Source organism: Echiichthys vipera, assembly GCF_963691815.1.
Source record: "Echiichthys vipera genome assembly, chromosome: 14".
NCBI lineage: Eukaryota > Metazoa > Chordata > Actinopteri > Perciformes > Trachinidae > Echiichthys > Echiichthys vipera.
The window spans coordinates 24,924,057-24,938,718 of NC_139839.1; the positions used below are offsets into that span (position 1 = coordinate 24,924,057).

Here is a 14,662-nt window from a genome sequence, read left to right on the forward strand (position 1 = left end):
CTGGAGAAGTTTCAGTACTACTTTGTACTGGGTTATTTCAGTCCATACCGTCAGTACCTATACCCAGCCTTACCACGGTGCTGTTCTGCAGCAACATTTAGAATAAAACAATGCTCGTCTTAAGTGGCAAATACAATACATGTCTTGTTAGATCAGGGCTGCCCAACCCTGCTCCTGAAGGGCCACTGTCCTGCATGTTTTAGGTTTCTCCCTGCTCCAACACACCTGAGTCTAACGATTTTCAAACCTGTGACAAGCATCAGCTGCTTGATAACAAGAACATCATTAGAATCAGGTGTGTTGGAGCAGAGAGGAACCTAAAACATGCAGGACAGTGGCCCTCCAGGAGCAGGGTTGGGCAGCCCCGTGTTAGATGAACTTGGCACAGAAGAATCCACTCCAGAATGGTTGTGGGTTTGACTGAATGAAAATCTTAACAATTATTGACTGAATTTAAGGGACCCTCATCAACAAATAACAGCTGATATGTTGTTATTGGATTTTTATTCAATACATCAAACTGCAAACAATAGAAAAACATATATATCTCAATACATCTATATGAGAAAAAACAATATTCTTGGTATAATATTAATCACAATCTGTGTCCCAACTGCATAGATGCTTGGAGCTTTATGACTTTGACTTTTACAGATGTGGGATCCGACGTGGAGGAAGAGGAGGATGAAGAATATATTGGCGACAGGAGGAAGGAAATAACAGGATCATTCGGCAATGAAGAAATAGGAGATAACGCGTCGGTTAACATCAGTAAGCAAACAGACGTAACAGTGTAACAAGCTATCTTGCCTCTAGTTGAACAGGGAATAGTATTGTAGTGTGTGCATTACCGGGTTATAAATCTTGGATTGATTTGTCCGTGCAGGTGAGCTTGTTCCCGACACAGTGGCTTCAGATCAGAAGACGGACCTCTGGTTGTCTCTAGGGTCACAGCTAAGTCCCAGTTTATTGGAAGACACCCACAGGTAGGTGTCAGCAGCTGTCTGCTACATGTGTGCCACAACCTCTCCTCACTCCTCAAACAAACCTGTGTGTGCCTTTTTCATCTCAATGATGTCAATGTGTTGATTTAGACTGTGTAACTCTTGTAGCTGGGTCTTAGTAATGCAACGGTCGGTGTGTTCTCCTTCTTCAGAGCCCACTCAACACTAGATGATGTGCTGCAGGGCTTTGTATTGGAGGAAATCACCAAGGGCCCAGGGACAAGGAAATGTCTCACCACAGAGTGAGTATCAAGTACAGACACAGGACTAAGAGTCGTATTTCAAATGCATTTTCAATTCGTATACTAAGGGCGCACTCACACTGTCCTTCCGCACCACGCCCCGGGCTTTAGGGTACTTATCCCCCCTCCCTCTCCCCCCGCGCCCCAGGCCCGTTTGTACTCACACTACCTGGGCCTCGCGCAAATGCTTCTTGCTGTCCATACGTCATCACGCCGTAACATGTCACACACGTTGATTGACGTCATCGCGATGCGTCGCTTTGTTTACAAATCTTTCCATTGACCTCTGCACATGGTCCCTCCTTCTTTTTTCTATGTCCGAACAGGCGCACATAAATTACGTCAGAACCGTCTTAGGCCTCGTGCTCGTGCTCGTACACGTGCAAAAGGGCTCTACAAAAGCCCACCTCTCTCAGGCGGGCCGTGGATGGCCCGCTGTCTGCAGTTATGCGCGGAGCGGGTTCACTCACACTGCTCAAACGCACTAGGCTTTAGCTGAAAAAACGGTTTTGGCCCGGTGCGGAAGGACAGTGCGAGTGCGCCCTAAGGTTTGTTTTGGAGATTAAAGACAGCAGAGCAGATAATGATTTCTCCATGTATTCTAAAGTAGATAGAACTGGGGCCTGAGTATGGTGTTCAATCTCGCTGTCCAGAGCAAAGTCCAGAAAGTATTTAAAGACACTTCTATACTAACACAGTGCCTCTCATGTCTAGGTGTCAGCTGTTTGAAGGGCAGACTGGTGATGATGAAGGACACCCAGCAGGGTGCCATGCTCACATCGTCAGCTCCAGTGATGACTCACCCACCACCTGAAAACACTCCCAACTGGTAAAGTTTCAAGCCCCCAAGACTCATATATACAGCGAGCCTTTGAAACACCAGGGGTATAAAACAGACACAAATAAATGCACTCTATTTTGGACAGTTTTAAAAAGCTATGTGTACATAAGCAATGGCTCAGGACAGGCCGTGGTATGCTGTGATTATGTCGCAGCTAAGGGGCATTGTTCAGCACCACACAAAACGAATAACCTTCTATAAAACATTCATTAAATATGTTAAAGTGAAAGTAATAAGAATTGCACTAATAAATAATATTCACAATAAAATAAAATAAAAATTGCCCGCACATACTGAGGTGGTTTTTATGGAATTAATAAAGTCTATACTAGCAGCCAGCATTCACCAAACTAACACTGTAACACAAACTAACTAAGCTGGCAGCAGACCAGTGACTCCAGTGTTCTGCTGGAAAAATGGCTGGTTTTGTCAAAGGAGTCTGGTGGCTGTGAAGAGAGCATAGATAACAGCTTCAGTTAATTCACTGTCAGAAAGGGCTGTCTGACGTCAACGTTTTTCTTCTCAGACATGGGGTGATACTGAATTGTAAAGGAATGAGACACCACGGCTGTTGTATGTGGTTATTTTACCACAGCTATGAACCAGCTGTTGAGCACCGGCAAAGTTCTACAGCAGTTGTTATTATTATGCATGGTCATTATTTAGAGCACCTGTATTACAATTAACAAATCACATTTCTCTCTCTACCATCACTATATTTCAGTCACTGTTATCAAGCCTATTATCAACTAATTTAGTTTCTGGCGCTCATATCGTAAAACCGTTAGATCTAAAGTGTAAGATAATGCATATCTTCTTGTTTTCCATAACACTGTACATTTGATTAGCGATTGAAAAATGCACATGAAACATCTGTGGTTTGAGTGAGCTGTGGTTTTGCAAACAAGTCCCTTTGCTACTATGCTTGTTCTGTTAACAGGAGGACTGTGTTGGTGCAGGACAACTCTCCATGAGTCAAATCAAGAAGAGAAACGTTGTTTGATGTGTTTGTTTTGTTACTAGAGGGTTCTGTTTGTAGTGCACTGTTACTAGTTTGCTGTTTTTAAACAAGGTTTTCTTATTCTGGAACCTTTTCAGAATGTGACGTTGAATCTGTGAATAAACTGACTTTATGTAACGTTTTAAGTCAGAGCTGTAATTTAAATGTATTCAAACGTGTTCTGAAGTGATTTTGATGTCCACACATGTATTCTTGTGCAGCAGGTAGAGGGAAGTCTCACCGAGTCATCAGATTCCAATATTAGAGCCATTTGCAAACATTTTTATTTTACATTGTGCTGTTTAAGAATGTACAAATAAAAATAATATACCACGACACCTTCTGATTTTAAATCCCTCCACTTAAAGAAGCAGCCCATCGTGTTCCACCCCTGCCTGTCCTCCCCCTCAGAGGAACACAGGTCCAAGCAAACATGTTCAATGCCACTTTCATCAAAAACACTCTCCATAGATGTGTTAGCCCAGAGTTAGAGAGGTGAAGCCCCTCCTTCAGTGGACCACTGAAATATGTACTGTAGTGAACAGGAAGGGTTTGAATTGTGCAATGAATTACACATATGATGTTACTAACACAAAAGCCACAGTTTGCTGTAAAACTGTACATGATAATATACGTGAAACTATGTAATTAGAAAGACTACTAAGTCGCGTTTGTGACGCCTCGCTAAAGCTACGGTGCCTCCGGTTTCCTAAAGGAATGTATCCTTACTCACAGGAGGGATGGTTCTTGTTTGTCTTTCCCCTCCTGGTTGATAAAAAGAGTTTCTGAATAAATTATCTGGAAATATAAAGTTACATGTGTGGAACATAGATAAGTTAGCTAGCTAGTGAGCAAGGTGATGTACATCGTGTGAGACGAGGGTGTAGTTCACTGTGTGCGGTTTCACAAAACCTAAATGGGGCTACAAAAAACCTACAAACCAACTGTGACTACATTGACATATTTGAATTTGACAAACATCATGTGTAATTCATGGCTCAATTCAAACGGCATCATTTTTCCAGAAATAAGGTCCCATGGGGTCCAACAGAAGGGGAGGGACTCAGCCTCTCTATGACATCAACACTTTGGGTTCCATCTTTGTCACAGACACAGATCCCCTTTGACTGATTGATACAATCAGACAGCTGTACAGTACGGGAATACGAAGTACCCCACTGAGTTGTAGAGCTGTGTCAGCTGTAGGATGTCATGTAATAAAACAACATAACGATAGAGCTGGGGTCGGATCATTTAAATCCATGGGTTTCATATTTAAACATGTTCTCTGCAGTCTGATCCTTCTCCGTACTCAGGTGGAACAGGTGGGGTGGAGGAGCAGCCACACCCAGCACAGCCAGTGACAACACCCGCCCACTCACTCACTCAACAGCCTCCGGGTGTTGATCCACCTCACATGACGAGACGGACGTGAGCTTTCTTGTCCAGCTCCACTAAAGAGAGGTGCTGCAGGACCTTCAGCTTGGCATCGCTCACCTTCATCTTCAACTGCTTCATCTTCTGCACGCTGACGGAGCCACTGCCGAGCACAAGAGGGAGCTAAGATTAACCAAGGGCTGTTTTACTGAAGCATCAGTCCTGTCAACAGATTTAAATGTTTATATTCCTCAAACCTTTTTAAAAAGGTCGCTCCCTGTTAAGGAAGCATGATTTGGGAAAATGGTGAAGAGTATTATGAAGTATTAAAAGTAATATGGATGCAGTCAAAATAAAGATTCATATTGGTGAGCGGTGGCCGACGCCTCCTAACGCCTGGCTAATCCAAAAGTGGGTAAAGAGGTGGAGCATTGATGGAGCTGAGGCGGGCTGAATGGAGCCTACAGTCTACCTCGTGTCTTTGCAGCCACCTGTCACTCAAAGCAGCCACGTCCTTAATTATGCTGAATATTTAAGCCATAATAGCATTTAAACAGTTGAGTTATAAAAAATTCACACCCGTACAGTTTTCATGAACAGGGAAATGAGCTAAAGAGACAGAACCCATTTTGGACCAGGGTGTAAACATGTTTTTTTCTGCTGTAACATTTACATGAACGTCTATGGGAATTGCAGGGTTCCCACTGTTTTTAAGAAATCCTTTTTCAGGAGCTTTTCTTGAAAATTCCGGACAGCACTCACTCAGAATTTGACAGATTTTAACCCACTCACGGCTCTGAAATATAGACTTGACTTGAGACGTGGGAGCCGAAATGAAAAGGGATCTGGTAAACCTGCTTTTAAAGCAGTTCTCGCATTTCTTGGTTATAGCACTCAGCGTTTCCCTCCAAAGTCCCACTCTATGCTTCCCCATTGAAGTCAGTAGAAGTTGAGCGTCCGACTGTAAAGAGCTGTGGGGATGAATGAGAAGGAAGCTGCTCTGGTTACCTGTGATAAGGAGCTGATTCTGAACTAAAGATGAAGGCTTTCTGCTCTGGGGCAGATTTAGTCAGTGAAATGTACACACAGCAGTACAGTATTTCACTAATTCTTTTTTCCTTTCGTTTGGTGACATTTTAGGGGAAGCTGAGCTTCCCTTGCAGTCTTAGAGCAATCACTGCTCCAAGTAGGCAAAGTGCACTGTAATATCTGTCAAAGGGGCACCTTCTACTAGCAAAAATCGGCCTACCCCCAATCCACTAGTAGAAGGTTACACTTTGACAGGTATTCCAGTGCGCTTTTAGTAGTGCCTAGTTTGAGGTCGAAATCTTGGATTTCCCATGGCACAGAGCAACAAATGACAGACGGGAAGATCGGCAATTGGTCAGACTTTTATCTGAAGTTGAGTTGCTGAGTTTGCTATACGCTTATTAGGAGCATTTTAAGATTACAAAAGAAAAGTGTAAAAATGCCAGAAAGGTAAGAACTGCTCTAAGTGTCATACCGTGCAGCTTATCATACAACAGGTTGAGTTATAAACTATGTACAGTGCCTATAGAAAGGCATGGTACCCTTTTGAAATAGTCACTTTTTTGTTTTACAGCCTGAAATTTTGTATTCATTTTCAGAAATTTTGAAAAAAACAATTTCACTTGAATGTTGCAAGGCAAAAGGTGTAAATCACACTAGAAAATATATATTATATTATGTATTATCATTTTAGGCTGTAAAACAAAAAAAGTGACGATTTCAAAAGGGTACCATAACTTTCTATAGGCACTGTACACACCTAGGTTTAAGTACGCAATCTGAGTTAGGGGCTAAAATACTGTTGAAATGTTGAGGACAACAAGGATTATTTACAGGATGTTATATTCCATATTCCAGGTGTTTCCATGACTAGTACTAGTCTCTAAATTTCAAGGATTTCCAGGATGCGTGGAACCCTTGGGCTGACTTGCTTATGAAGCCAGCCTAAAGTGGCCATTCGAGGAACTGCAGTTTTTTTGCACTTCTGCGTTGGCTTAATTTTTCAGCCCCAAAGGAACGACGCCACTATTAATACGGAAACATTATTGTGCATGGAAATATTAAAGAATCATTGTAGTTGCTCTCCAACCTGTTTGTGCTGAGGTGCTGCTGCAGCTGCTGGTAGAACACATTGAGGTCAGCCAGCTTGATGTTGGAGCGTATGCTGAGAGGAACCGCCTCCAACATGGCTTCACTCAGCTCCTTGCGCTCAGAACCTGTGGACACACGGACAAGTCAGTCTCATTGTTCAGCTTTATGTAAAACAAAGTATCTGCATGACGGATACCACCAGAGGTCAAAAAATAGAACTTGTCATTGGGTGAGCTGACCCTTTAACATAACCTTACAGTATTTCAATGTAAATATTTGCTATACAAACATTACATTTATTATTATTATTATTATTATTTCGTGACAATTTAGAGATTTGGGATTTTGTCAAACTGACCCTCAAACTGCATTGTTGGAATTCCACAGAGCTGTTTGTGCAAACATTTCTGAACTGGTGGGTTAATAAACTAAATAATTATGGACCTTTGAAATGTTTACAAGCTGTAAAATACTACTCAAACCGTGGACCTGTTTAATACCAACTGAAGACTGTGTCCTATACATGGAGTACTAGCTTCCTACATTGTAAAAGACTGATGTGTCAACAATAAGAGGCTACAGCCATGCTAGTAGCTCTTTAATCAATGCTAACATGCCGATGTAAAATAGGTACCATCTTAGTATGCTAACATTAATTAGCTTATTAGTGTTAACACAAAGGTCAGCCGAGGCCGATGGGAATGTCATTAGTTTTGCCCGATATGGTGGGAGCGTACATATGTTCCCCGCTTTGTATGTGACCAGGGGACAGTGGACCCTTTAAAAAAAAAAAAAAAAAAGATCTGATGTTTCCCGCTGTTCACAGAAAGGGTCCTATGTTCCTGGTCTTGTCTGCCTATGTAGACACTAACACTACCCCCTAACCCTGACCCTAACTGTGACCTCTAACCCTAACAAAATGCTGAATTAAATCAGCAGAGGCTTATGCAACCGGGGAACATAGGACCCGAGAACATAGGGATGACCCCGATTCGGTCCTACACCTAAGTGTTAGACACATGTTGACCTGATGATTGCGCTAGTGGAAAAGTCAGAGAATCACCAAAGTTATTGCAATTCACCCTGAGAGGAACATGAATGTCTGTACACAATTTCATGGTGATCCTTCCAATATCTGAGTGTGGACTAAAGTGGTGGGCCGACCAACAGACAGTATTCAGAGCAGAAAGGTTGAAGGTGACAGACTCACTCTGTGGCTGCTGTTGAACAGGAGCTTCGGCAGCAGGAGACACCTGGAACAACAGCAGCAGGAATCATCAGTGTGATACAGGAGGACTGTGGGCAACTGAACACATTCATACATACATATATAAAGTGCGTGCATGCATGCACGCACGCACGCATGTTTGAAGCCATGCTAATGTTTGCATTATCAGCAGCTGCCTGCCCTGTTGCACCAGTTCTGCCCCGATTAAAAAGTGTCCGGACTTCCTTGCCTGGAGAATTGAAGTGCACACAGGTTTCAGGTCTGGGATTTTGGCCTGCACAAGCACTTGCAAGTGTGTTTATGACCTCGTCATTATTTCAAATAGCTGCAACCAAAGCACACGCTGACCGCATCTGCATGGGTCAAAATACAAGATGGTGACAGTGCCTTGATGAAGTCAGTCAAGTTTCATTCCATATATTCAGAGTTTCATTCAATATATTCTGACTTTTATTCAATATATTTAAAGTTCATTCAATATATTCAGAGCTTCATTCAATATGAAATTAATTTCCTGAATGGCATGTCATAATATATATATATATGTATTTATTTATTTACCTGTATTGTATCCAAGTGTAAAAGTCTGGTATTGTGATTACTTTTGATGTAGCCAGTGTTGTGGTAACACATTCTGGTATATGTTAAGAGAATTCTGATTACTTTGTTGTTGTAAAGTATTAGTTAGCTTTGCAATTCAAGCAGCCTGATCAGTATTTTGTTCCTTCTTCAAAAATGAATCCTCCATGTTTTTATTTTATTGGAGGTTAAGGTTTATGAGTAATTAGGGGCGTGGGCTCTTGAGTGACAGCTAGCCTCTGGCCCTCACTTCTCCTCAGAGGTTAACGTCAGCCAGATGGAAGTATCTCCCTCCCCCCAACGTCACATACATGCCCTTTTTTGGTAAGAGGAAATTAGTTAAAGTCTGACAAGATGGCGACTCCCGTAGGCGAGTACGATTGGATCAAGAACCCACCTCGACGGAGAAGCTACATCCGTTTCTTATCCAGTCTGTGGTTGCGATGCAGCCAGAGAAGTAGTGAAACAAAGGCTTTTGGGAGCTGATTGATTCTTACCTCTGTTGTGGTCTCACTCACAGCTGAACCCAGGAGCTCGGCTGACTCCTGCTCTGACTTTGAGAGTGGCTGGACCTGCAGCATGTTAACAAGGACACAGTCAACAGTTTATACCCAGAGGAGCTGCAATAGATCAGTGTATAGTAAAATGCCATGATGTGGGTTTTTTTTCTGTGACATCATCATCATGTCATGTTTATGTTTTCTAGTTCTCTTCGGAGGGCTTCATCTTTCTGTTAAAGTGAGAGCTGAATAAAGTTCATGTCACCACAGGATCATGATCAGTTTAACTGCAATGGCTTTACAAATTGGCACCTGGGGGGCATTTACCCAAGACTTCTACATGCAAACTGCAATTTGCAGCGTGGGGACCGTCCCGTGTTTATTTTATTTTATTTTCTGTGACACATTTTCAGAATCAAAACAAACACAATACTTGCCCCATGCATGAGCCCTGTCGGACTCACAAATGTATCTGATATACATATATCTGACGAGCTTTTGTGTAGGGTGTAGGCTGTCATGGTATGGATTTTTCTTCTCTCTCTGCGGTGAAGAAGCTAGGTATCACCGCAGTGTGGTGGTTAACCTAGACGCCTGAGACGTAGACGCAAGCCAGCACGGAGCTGTGAGCGATAAATCAATCAATTTAAATCAATTAAGATTAAGGCTTTAAGCTATTCTAAAAACAGGATAATTGAGGTAAAGCGATTGTTGCACCGTATTCCGAGCCACAGTGATGCTTTTGCTCCGTCTTGTGTTATAAATCCAGCGCACCTTTTCTTTGCAGCAATGTGCTTTCACCTGTTTTCACTGACTGGAATATGTTGTACATAATAGCGCACTACAACATCATTGATTCAGGTCTCATTTCGTTTTATTTATTCTTTTTTTTTATATTGAATATTTGTTTTCAGCAGGTTGTAGAAGAGGATTAATGTTGCGACAGTTTATTTTTATTTTGATAAACTGATCATTTTTATTGTCATCTTATTTAAATGTATTTATATAATATTTATTTATTAGAACATGTTTGTAAATGAATCCACTGTTAAAAACACAGTCCAATAGTGTTTCCAAAAGTCAATGAAAAATCTTTTGACTAATTCTGATCTCAATATTGACCAGAGTAATCGTGATTATGATTTTTGCCATAACTGAGCAGGCCCAAGTTGAATCTGTTGCTACCATTAGATTTGTGTGTGAACACAAAAGTTTTGGTGAAACTACCACAATCATGTCCATCACAAGTCAACGGATGATTGACAGAAGCTTTACAGTATGAAACACTTCCCTGTTTGTGGTCTGAGTACACAGGTGTGTTTGTGTGTGTCCGCGTGCGTGTGTGTGTGTGTGTGTGTGTGTGTGTGTGTGTGTGTGTGTGTGTGTGTGTGTGTGTGTGTGTGTGTGTGTGTGTGTGTGTGTGTGTGTGTGTGTGTGTGTGTGTGTGTGTGTGTGTGTGTGTGTGTGTGTGTGTGTGTGTGTGTACCTCCACATCAGTAGTCTGTTGAAAGTGTTGGACCAGCTCCATGGCACTGCTGAGGTTGTTTCGGATGGAGTCCATGGATTCTTTCTGTGCAGCTGCGATCTCCTTCACCTGAGAGCACAGTGCTGTGTGTTTGGCCTTGATGGTCCTCAGATTCTCCAGCATCAGCGCCGGGTTCTCCTGCAGGCACAGTGTCAATCATTGGCCCGTACACACTCCCAGCCTCACGCTCAACGTTGTGTTTTGTTGTCGTGCATATGAGGATCCGAGCCCTGCTTTAGTGTGATTGCCCCCCCCTTCCTCCCCTGCAGCACAATTGCTTCTGGCTAATAGATCATCATCACTCGGAGATCTCGTTTTCGTCCAACTGTTTTTGAATATTTTCATCTGATGATTATCAGTATCTAAATTAACACTACACAATTAAACCCAAGTATTATCATTATTAATGTTGCTATTATTATTATTATTAATATTATTATTATATAGCAGTTAAACCTTTGCACTGGAAGGCTTTATTGGATTGTTCTGTCTTTAGAGTCAGACAAAGCTTTATTTGCTGAATGTGCCCTGATTTGTTTTGCTCTGTTAGCTGTTCTCTATTCATTTACTGTAACATTTTACCTTGTGATGCATTATGTTTATTTATGGACGAAAAAACATACAATTAAATGTCTATATTAGGGGAGACTGGAGGAACCCCACAAATGACTTGATGTGATGTGTCAAAACATGAATATAAAAAAAAGCTGCCAACCTCAATGAACTTAGTTCATATTGGAGGTTATCAGCCAGTAAGTCACTGACAATGGCTTCATAAACAGGCCAATGTTTAATGTGGTGTAGACTGCAGATGGTGCTAAATGGGTTCTGCCTGTATGTCGGGAGAAATCACAGCTGTTATCTCAGTTATCACCTCAGGGGGACATCCAGTCTCTGCAGCGTTGTTGATGAAGTCCAGCTTCAGACGCTTCTCAATGTATTCCAGGTCTGCCTCTGACTTCAGGAACTGCAAAGACACTCAGCTTTATGCTTTGGTAGTATAATGCTGTACACACTTTTACCCTTCTTGCTTCTGCTCATAAGTAGGGCTGGTGGGTTTTTTTGTATTACAAATGTCAGAGAATTTCAAAATACACAATAGAGCTTCGACTATTAGTCAATTTATTAATTAGATTTCAAACATTCAATCAATTGCCAACTATTTTCATGTCATCCTGCTTGCAAGAGGCTAAACATCTGTGCAGGACAAATTATCATTCATGATTCATTATGAATAAGTGCAACCTGGTAAACATAAATGTATAATTGTGCCATTTACAAAATACACATTATAGAGCAATCCATATCTCAAGACTGCTATATAATAGAGAAGTCTATATTACCTGAATAATTTAACCATTTGGACACAAACTATTTGACAGCGAATTATTGCACCTGTTGATATTTTTCACATAAATGGTGTAAATCAAAATGGACAGTGTCTTTTTTTCTTGTGTAACAAGCTACCTTTAAGACGATGTATAAATACTGGTGTTCTATTTTGTTGATGATATTTCCCACCTGACAGAAGACAGACACACCTCTTGTATGGGTATTTCATAAAGTGAGACTAGCTGTTAAACCAGGTGTACGTCTTTAATTTGGGCTGATTTTGAGGAAAGTCTGTGACATAAAACATGGTAGAGCAATTGGTTTGAATGGGCAAACTCTGAGTAGTTAGGTAGAAACCAACACACTGATGCTTGTATCTGTTTTCAAAGGCTCAAAATATACACTAGGGGCAGAAACCTTGGGCACAGGTGCCACCATTGGCATGCAGTAGCTTAACCAATGGCATACTATAGCAACACGTGTGCAAGACATTTGAGGGGGAAATTATGAAGCACTTTCTCATCCACATGCCAAAGAACCTCTTTCATAGACCATTGGCTGGTGCACTGGCCGTTATTTACAGTATTTAGACTGACTTTTTCCTCGTGAAGCTTCATGTAGCATTTTCTTTATTTTATAAAGCCACTAGATGGAGCTCTTGGTTTAAAGAAAAAAGGCTCAAGGACTGGTAATTTAGGGCACACTCACAATGTCCATCCTATACGTCATCACACTGTACCACGTCACATGCATGGATTAACGTCATCGTTATACGTTGCTCGTGCAAGCGTGCTTTACAAAAGCCCACCTCTCCCAAGCGGTCCGTGGACGGCAAGCGTACCGCTCCCAGGCGCGGTACGGTTGCACTCACACTGGTCAAGCGAACTAGACTTTAGCCGTGAAATGTGCTTGGGCACGGTACTGATGGACAGTGTGAGTGCGCCCTTATTGTGCTTTTAACCCTCTTGTAAAACAGTGAGTGCCATCTAGTGGGCTAAGAAAATAAAGAAAATACTTCATCTAGCTTCATGAAGCTTTGTTTGGACGTATCTTCTTTTTCCCCTTCGACATTCACAAACACCTGCCAAACTCTGCCTCTGATTGCCTAGTATTCATTGTATAACGCACTTCATGGCACTTTGTATTTCAGAGGTTGCAGACTCCTGGTGTACACTATCTTTGTTGCAAGGTGCCTGGGTCCATCTGTGGTGTCCACTGGACTGATACAGTCTAGAATTGAAAAAGCGGTCAGTGCAGCTGGTCTCTGCCGTTTTCAGATGCTTTGACAATACTATTGCACTGCTAGCTGTCTGATACAGTAGTGCAATGAAGTCAGAGCACCTGCCAACAGCTGGAGCTTCAGAGTTTGGAGATGTTTCCATCGCTTGTAACCATTTCCGGCCAATGCCCTTTTAACATTGCACTGCTTTTCTAGCAGGGTCACCAGTAGCACAATATAAAAGGGGCACTGGACAGACAGCAGACTAGTTTAGCCAAAAGCTGGACTCCCTCATGGCTCAGTGACTTGTGAGCGTGTCAAAAAATGTCAAAAGATATCTCACAGGGTAAAATAGAATGTGACATATGTTGTGTGAAATATATCCCGTAGACTCAGTTCACCACTCGCTCTGACTTAAATATCTATTACCAGGACATTTTGCAGAGACATTCGAGGTCCCCTGAGGATAATTATTGGTGACTTTTCCTTTAGCGCTGCCAGCAGGTCAAGATTCCAACTTCTCCAGTAAAATATCCTAAAATCGACTTAATGGATTGGCCCAGAATTACTTTTCCTTTAGTGTTCCTTTCCTTTTGAGTGAAAGGTCTCACTAACTGTTGGAAACCACTGCTGTACTTTTTGTTTTGTAGTGTGCACCACATGCTAAACAAGACCGATGGGTCTCTGGGTCTGTCCCACGTTCCTGTCTGTTATAAACGCCACGTACTCTACGGAGGAATTGTTGGGTCTATGTAAATCATAAATAAGTCATAGAGTGTGGTCTATACCTACTCTGTAAAGTGTTCTGAGATAACTTTTGTTATGATTTGGCACTATAAATAAAATTGAATCGAATTGCTTAGAATCCGTATGCATTATGGATTTGGGAAAAAGCAAGTGAAAAGCTAGTTAGTGGACCTTGATTCGGTCAAACACTTTATAGCTGCTTTACTGGACCATCTGCGGCTCTGTTTACAGGCTGATAACTCACTTGAGACACAATTCATGACAGCTGCTCAAACAGTCCTCTTCTGTTTCTCATAAAACAACTACAGGGGACCATTACTGTAAAAAATACTATGTCCGGAATAAAAGTTAAAATGTCTTTTTTAAGGCTACAATTCGGTTGAAACACCACGGAAGCCCGTTTGAGGTGTAGTGAACAGGCTGGGCTGCCCTGAGAGCGGCTCCACACGCTGAACCGTGCTCAGCAGTGTTCGCTGACTGCTGGATCAATGTTGTGATGCTACATTAACCCAACGTATGCTAAACACTTTAGAAAAAAGAACCACCGCTACGGGCATGTGTTTACCGTTAACGCTACACTGTGAAGACAGTCGGAAGCGCGTGTCGCTGTTGTAACAGGAACGTCAGCCTCACGGTTGTACAGTAAGATGGAGGGTTGTACTGTTGACGGCACGTCGACAGGCCTGCTGAACGGCGCAAAGGAGTTTGAATTGTTTATTGACACAAAGAGAAAACCATGAGCTGACGGCCCTTACTCTTACAGGGTGGATAACTCGTCGATAATTAAAGACCTGCACATCTCTAGAATCGTTCAGCGAGGACAAAACATATTTAAGAACATTATTATGGCAGCAAATAAAGTAGTTTTACACTGTGCTTACCATCGCCTCAAGCTTTTCAACTGTTGTCTCCATGTTGAATAGTTTTCAGCCTGCTGCGGGCTCTGT

The 14,662-nt window shown here is 42.0% G+C and overlaps 1 protein-coding gene across 1 annotated transcript; it reads right to left on the reverse strand.

Moving 5' to 3' along the window:
• Nucleotides 1–3,241: 3,241 nt before the first annotated feature.
• On the reverse strand, nucleotides 3,242–14,662 carry ska2 (spindle and kinetochore associated complex subunit 2). The gene is made up of 7 exons (XM_083927108.1): nucleotides 14,597–14,662; nucleotides 11,292–11,384; nucleotides 10,379–10,555; nucleotides 8,890–8,964; nucleotides 7,796–7,838; nucleotides 6,584–6,710; nucleotides 3,242–4,627 (listed from the first exon to the last, which is right to left on the reverse strand). Exons 1-7 carry the CDS (start codon nucleotides 14,627–14,629, stop codon nucleotides 4,501–4,503), a joined length of 675 nt encoding a protein of 224 aa, XP_083783234.1. The 5' UTR covers nucleotides 14,630–14,662; the 3' UTR covers nucleotides 3,242–4,500.

Bases quoted from the DNA above. Each gene is read 5' to 3' on its own strand.
- ska2 (XM_083927108.1), bottom strand. From the start codon at position 14,629: ATGGAGACAACAGTTGAAAAGCTTGAGGCGATG. The intron at 11,385-14,596 runs GTAAGCACAGTG...GTGTCTTTGCAG, and splicing joins TTGAAAAGCTTGAGGCGATG to TTCCTGAAGTCAGAGGCAGA. The intron at 10,556-11,291 runs GTGATAACTGAG...CTGTGCCTGCAG, and splicing joins AGACTGGATGTCCCCCTGAG to GAGAACCCGGCGCTGATGCT.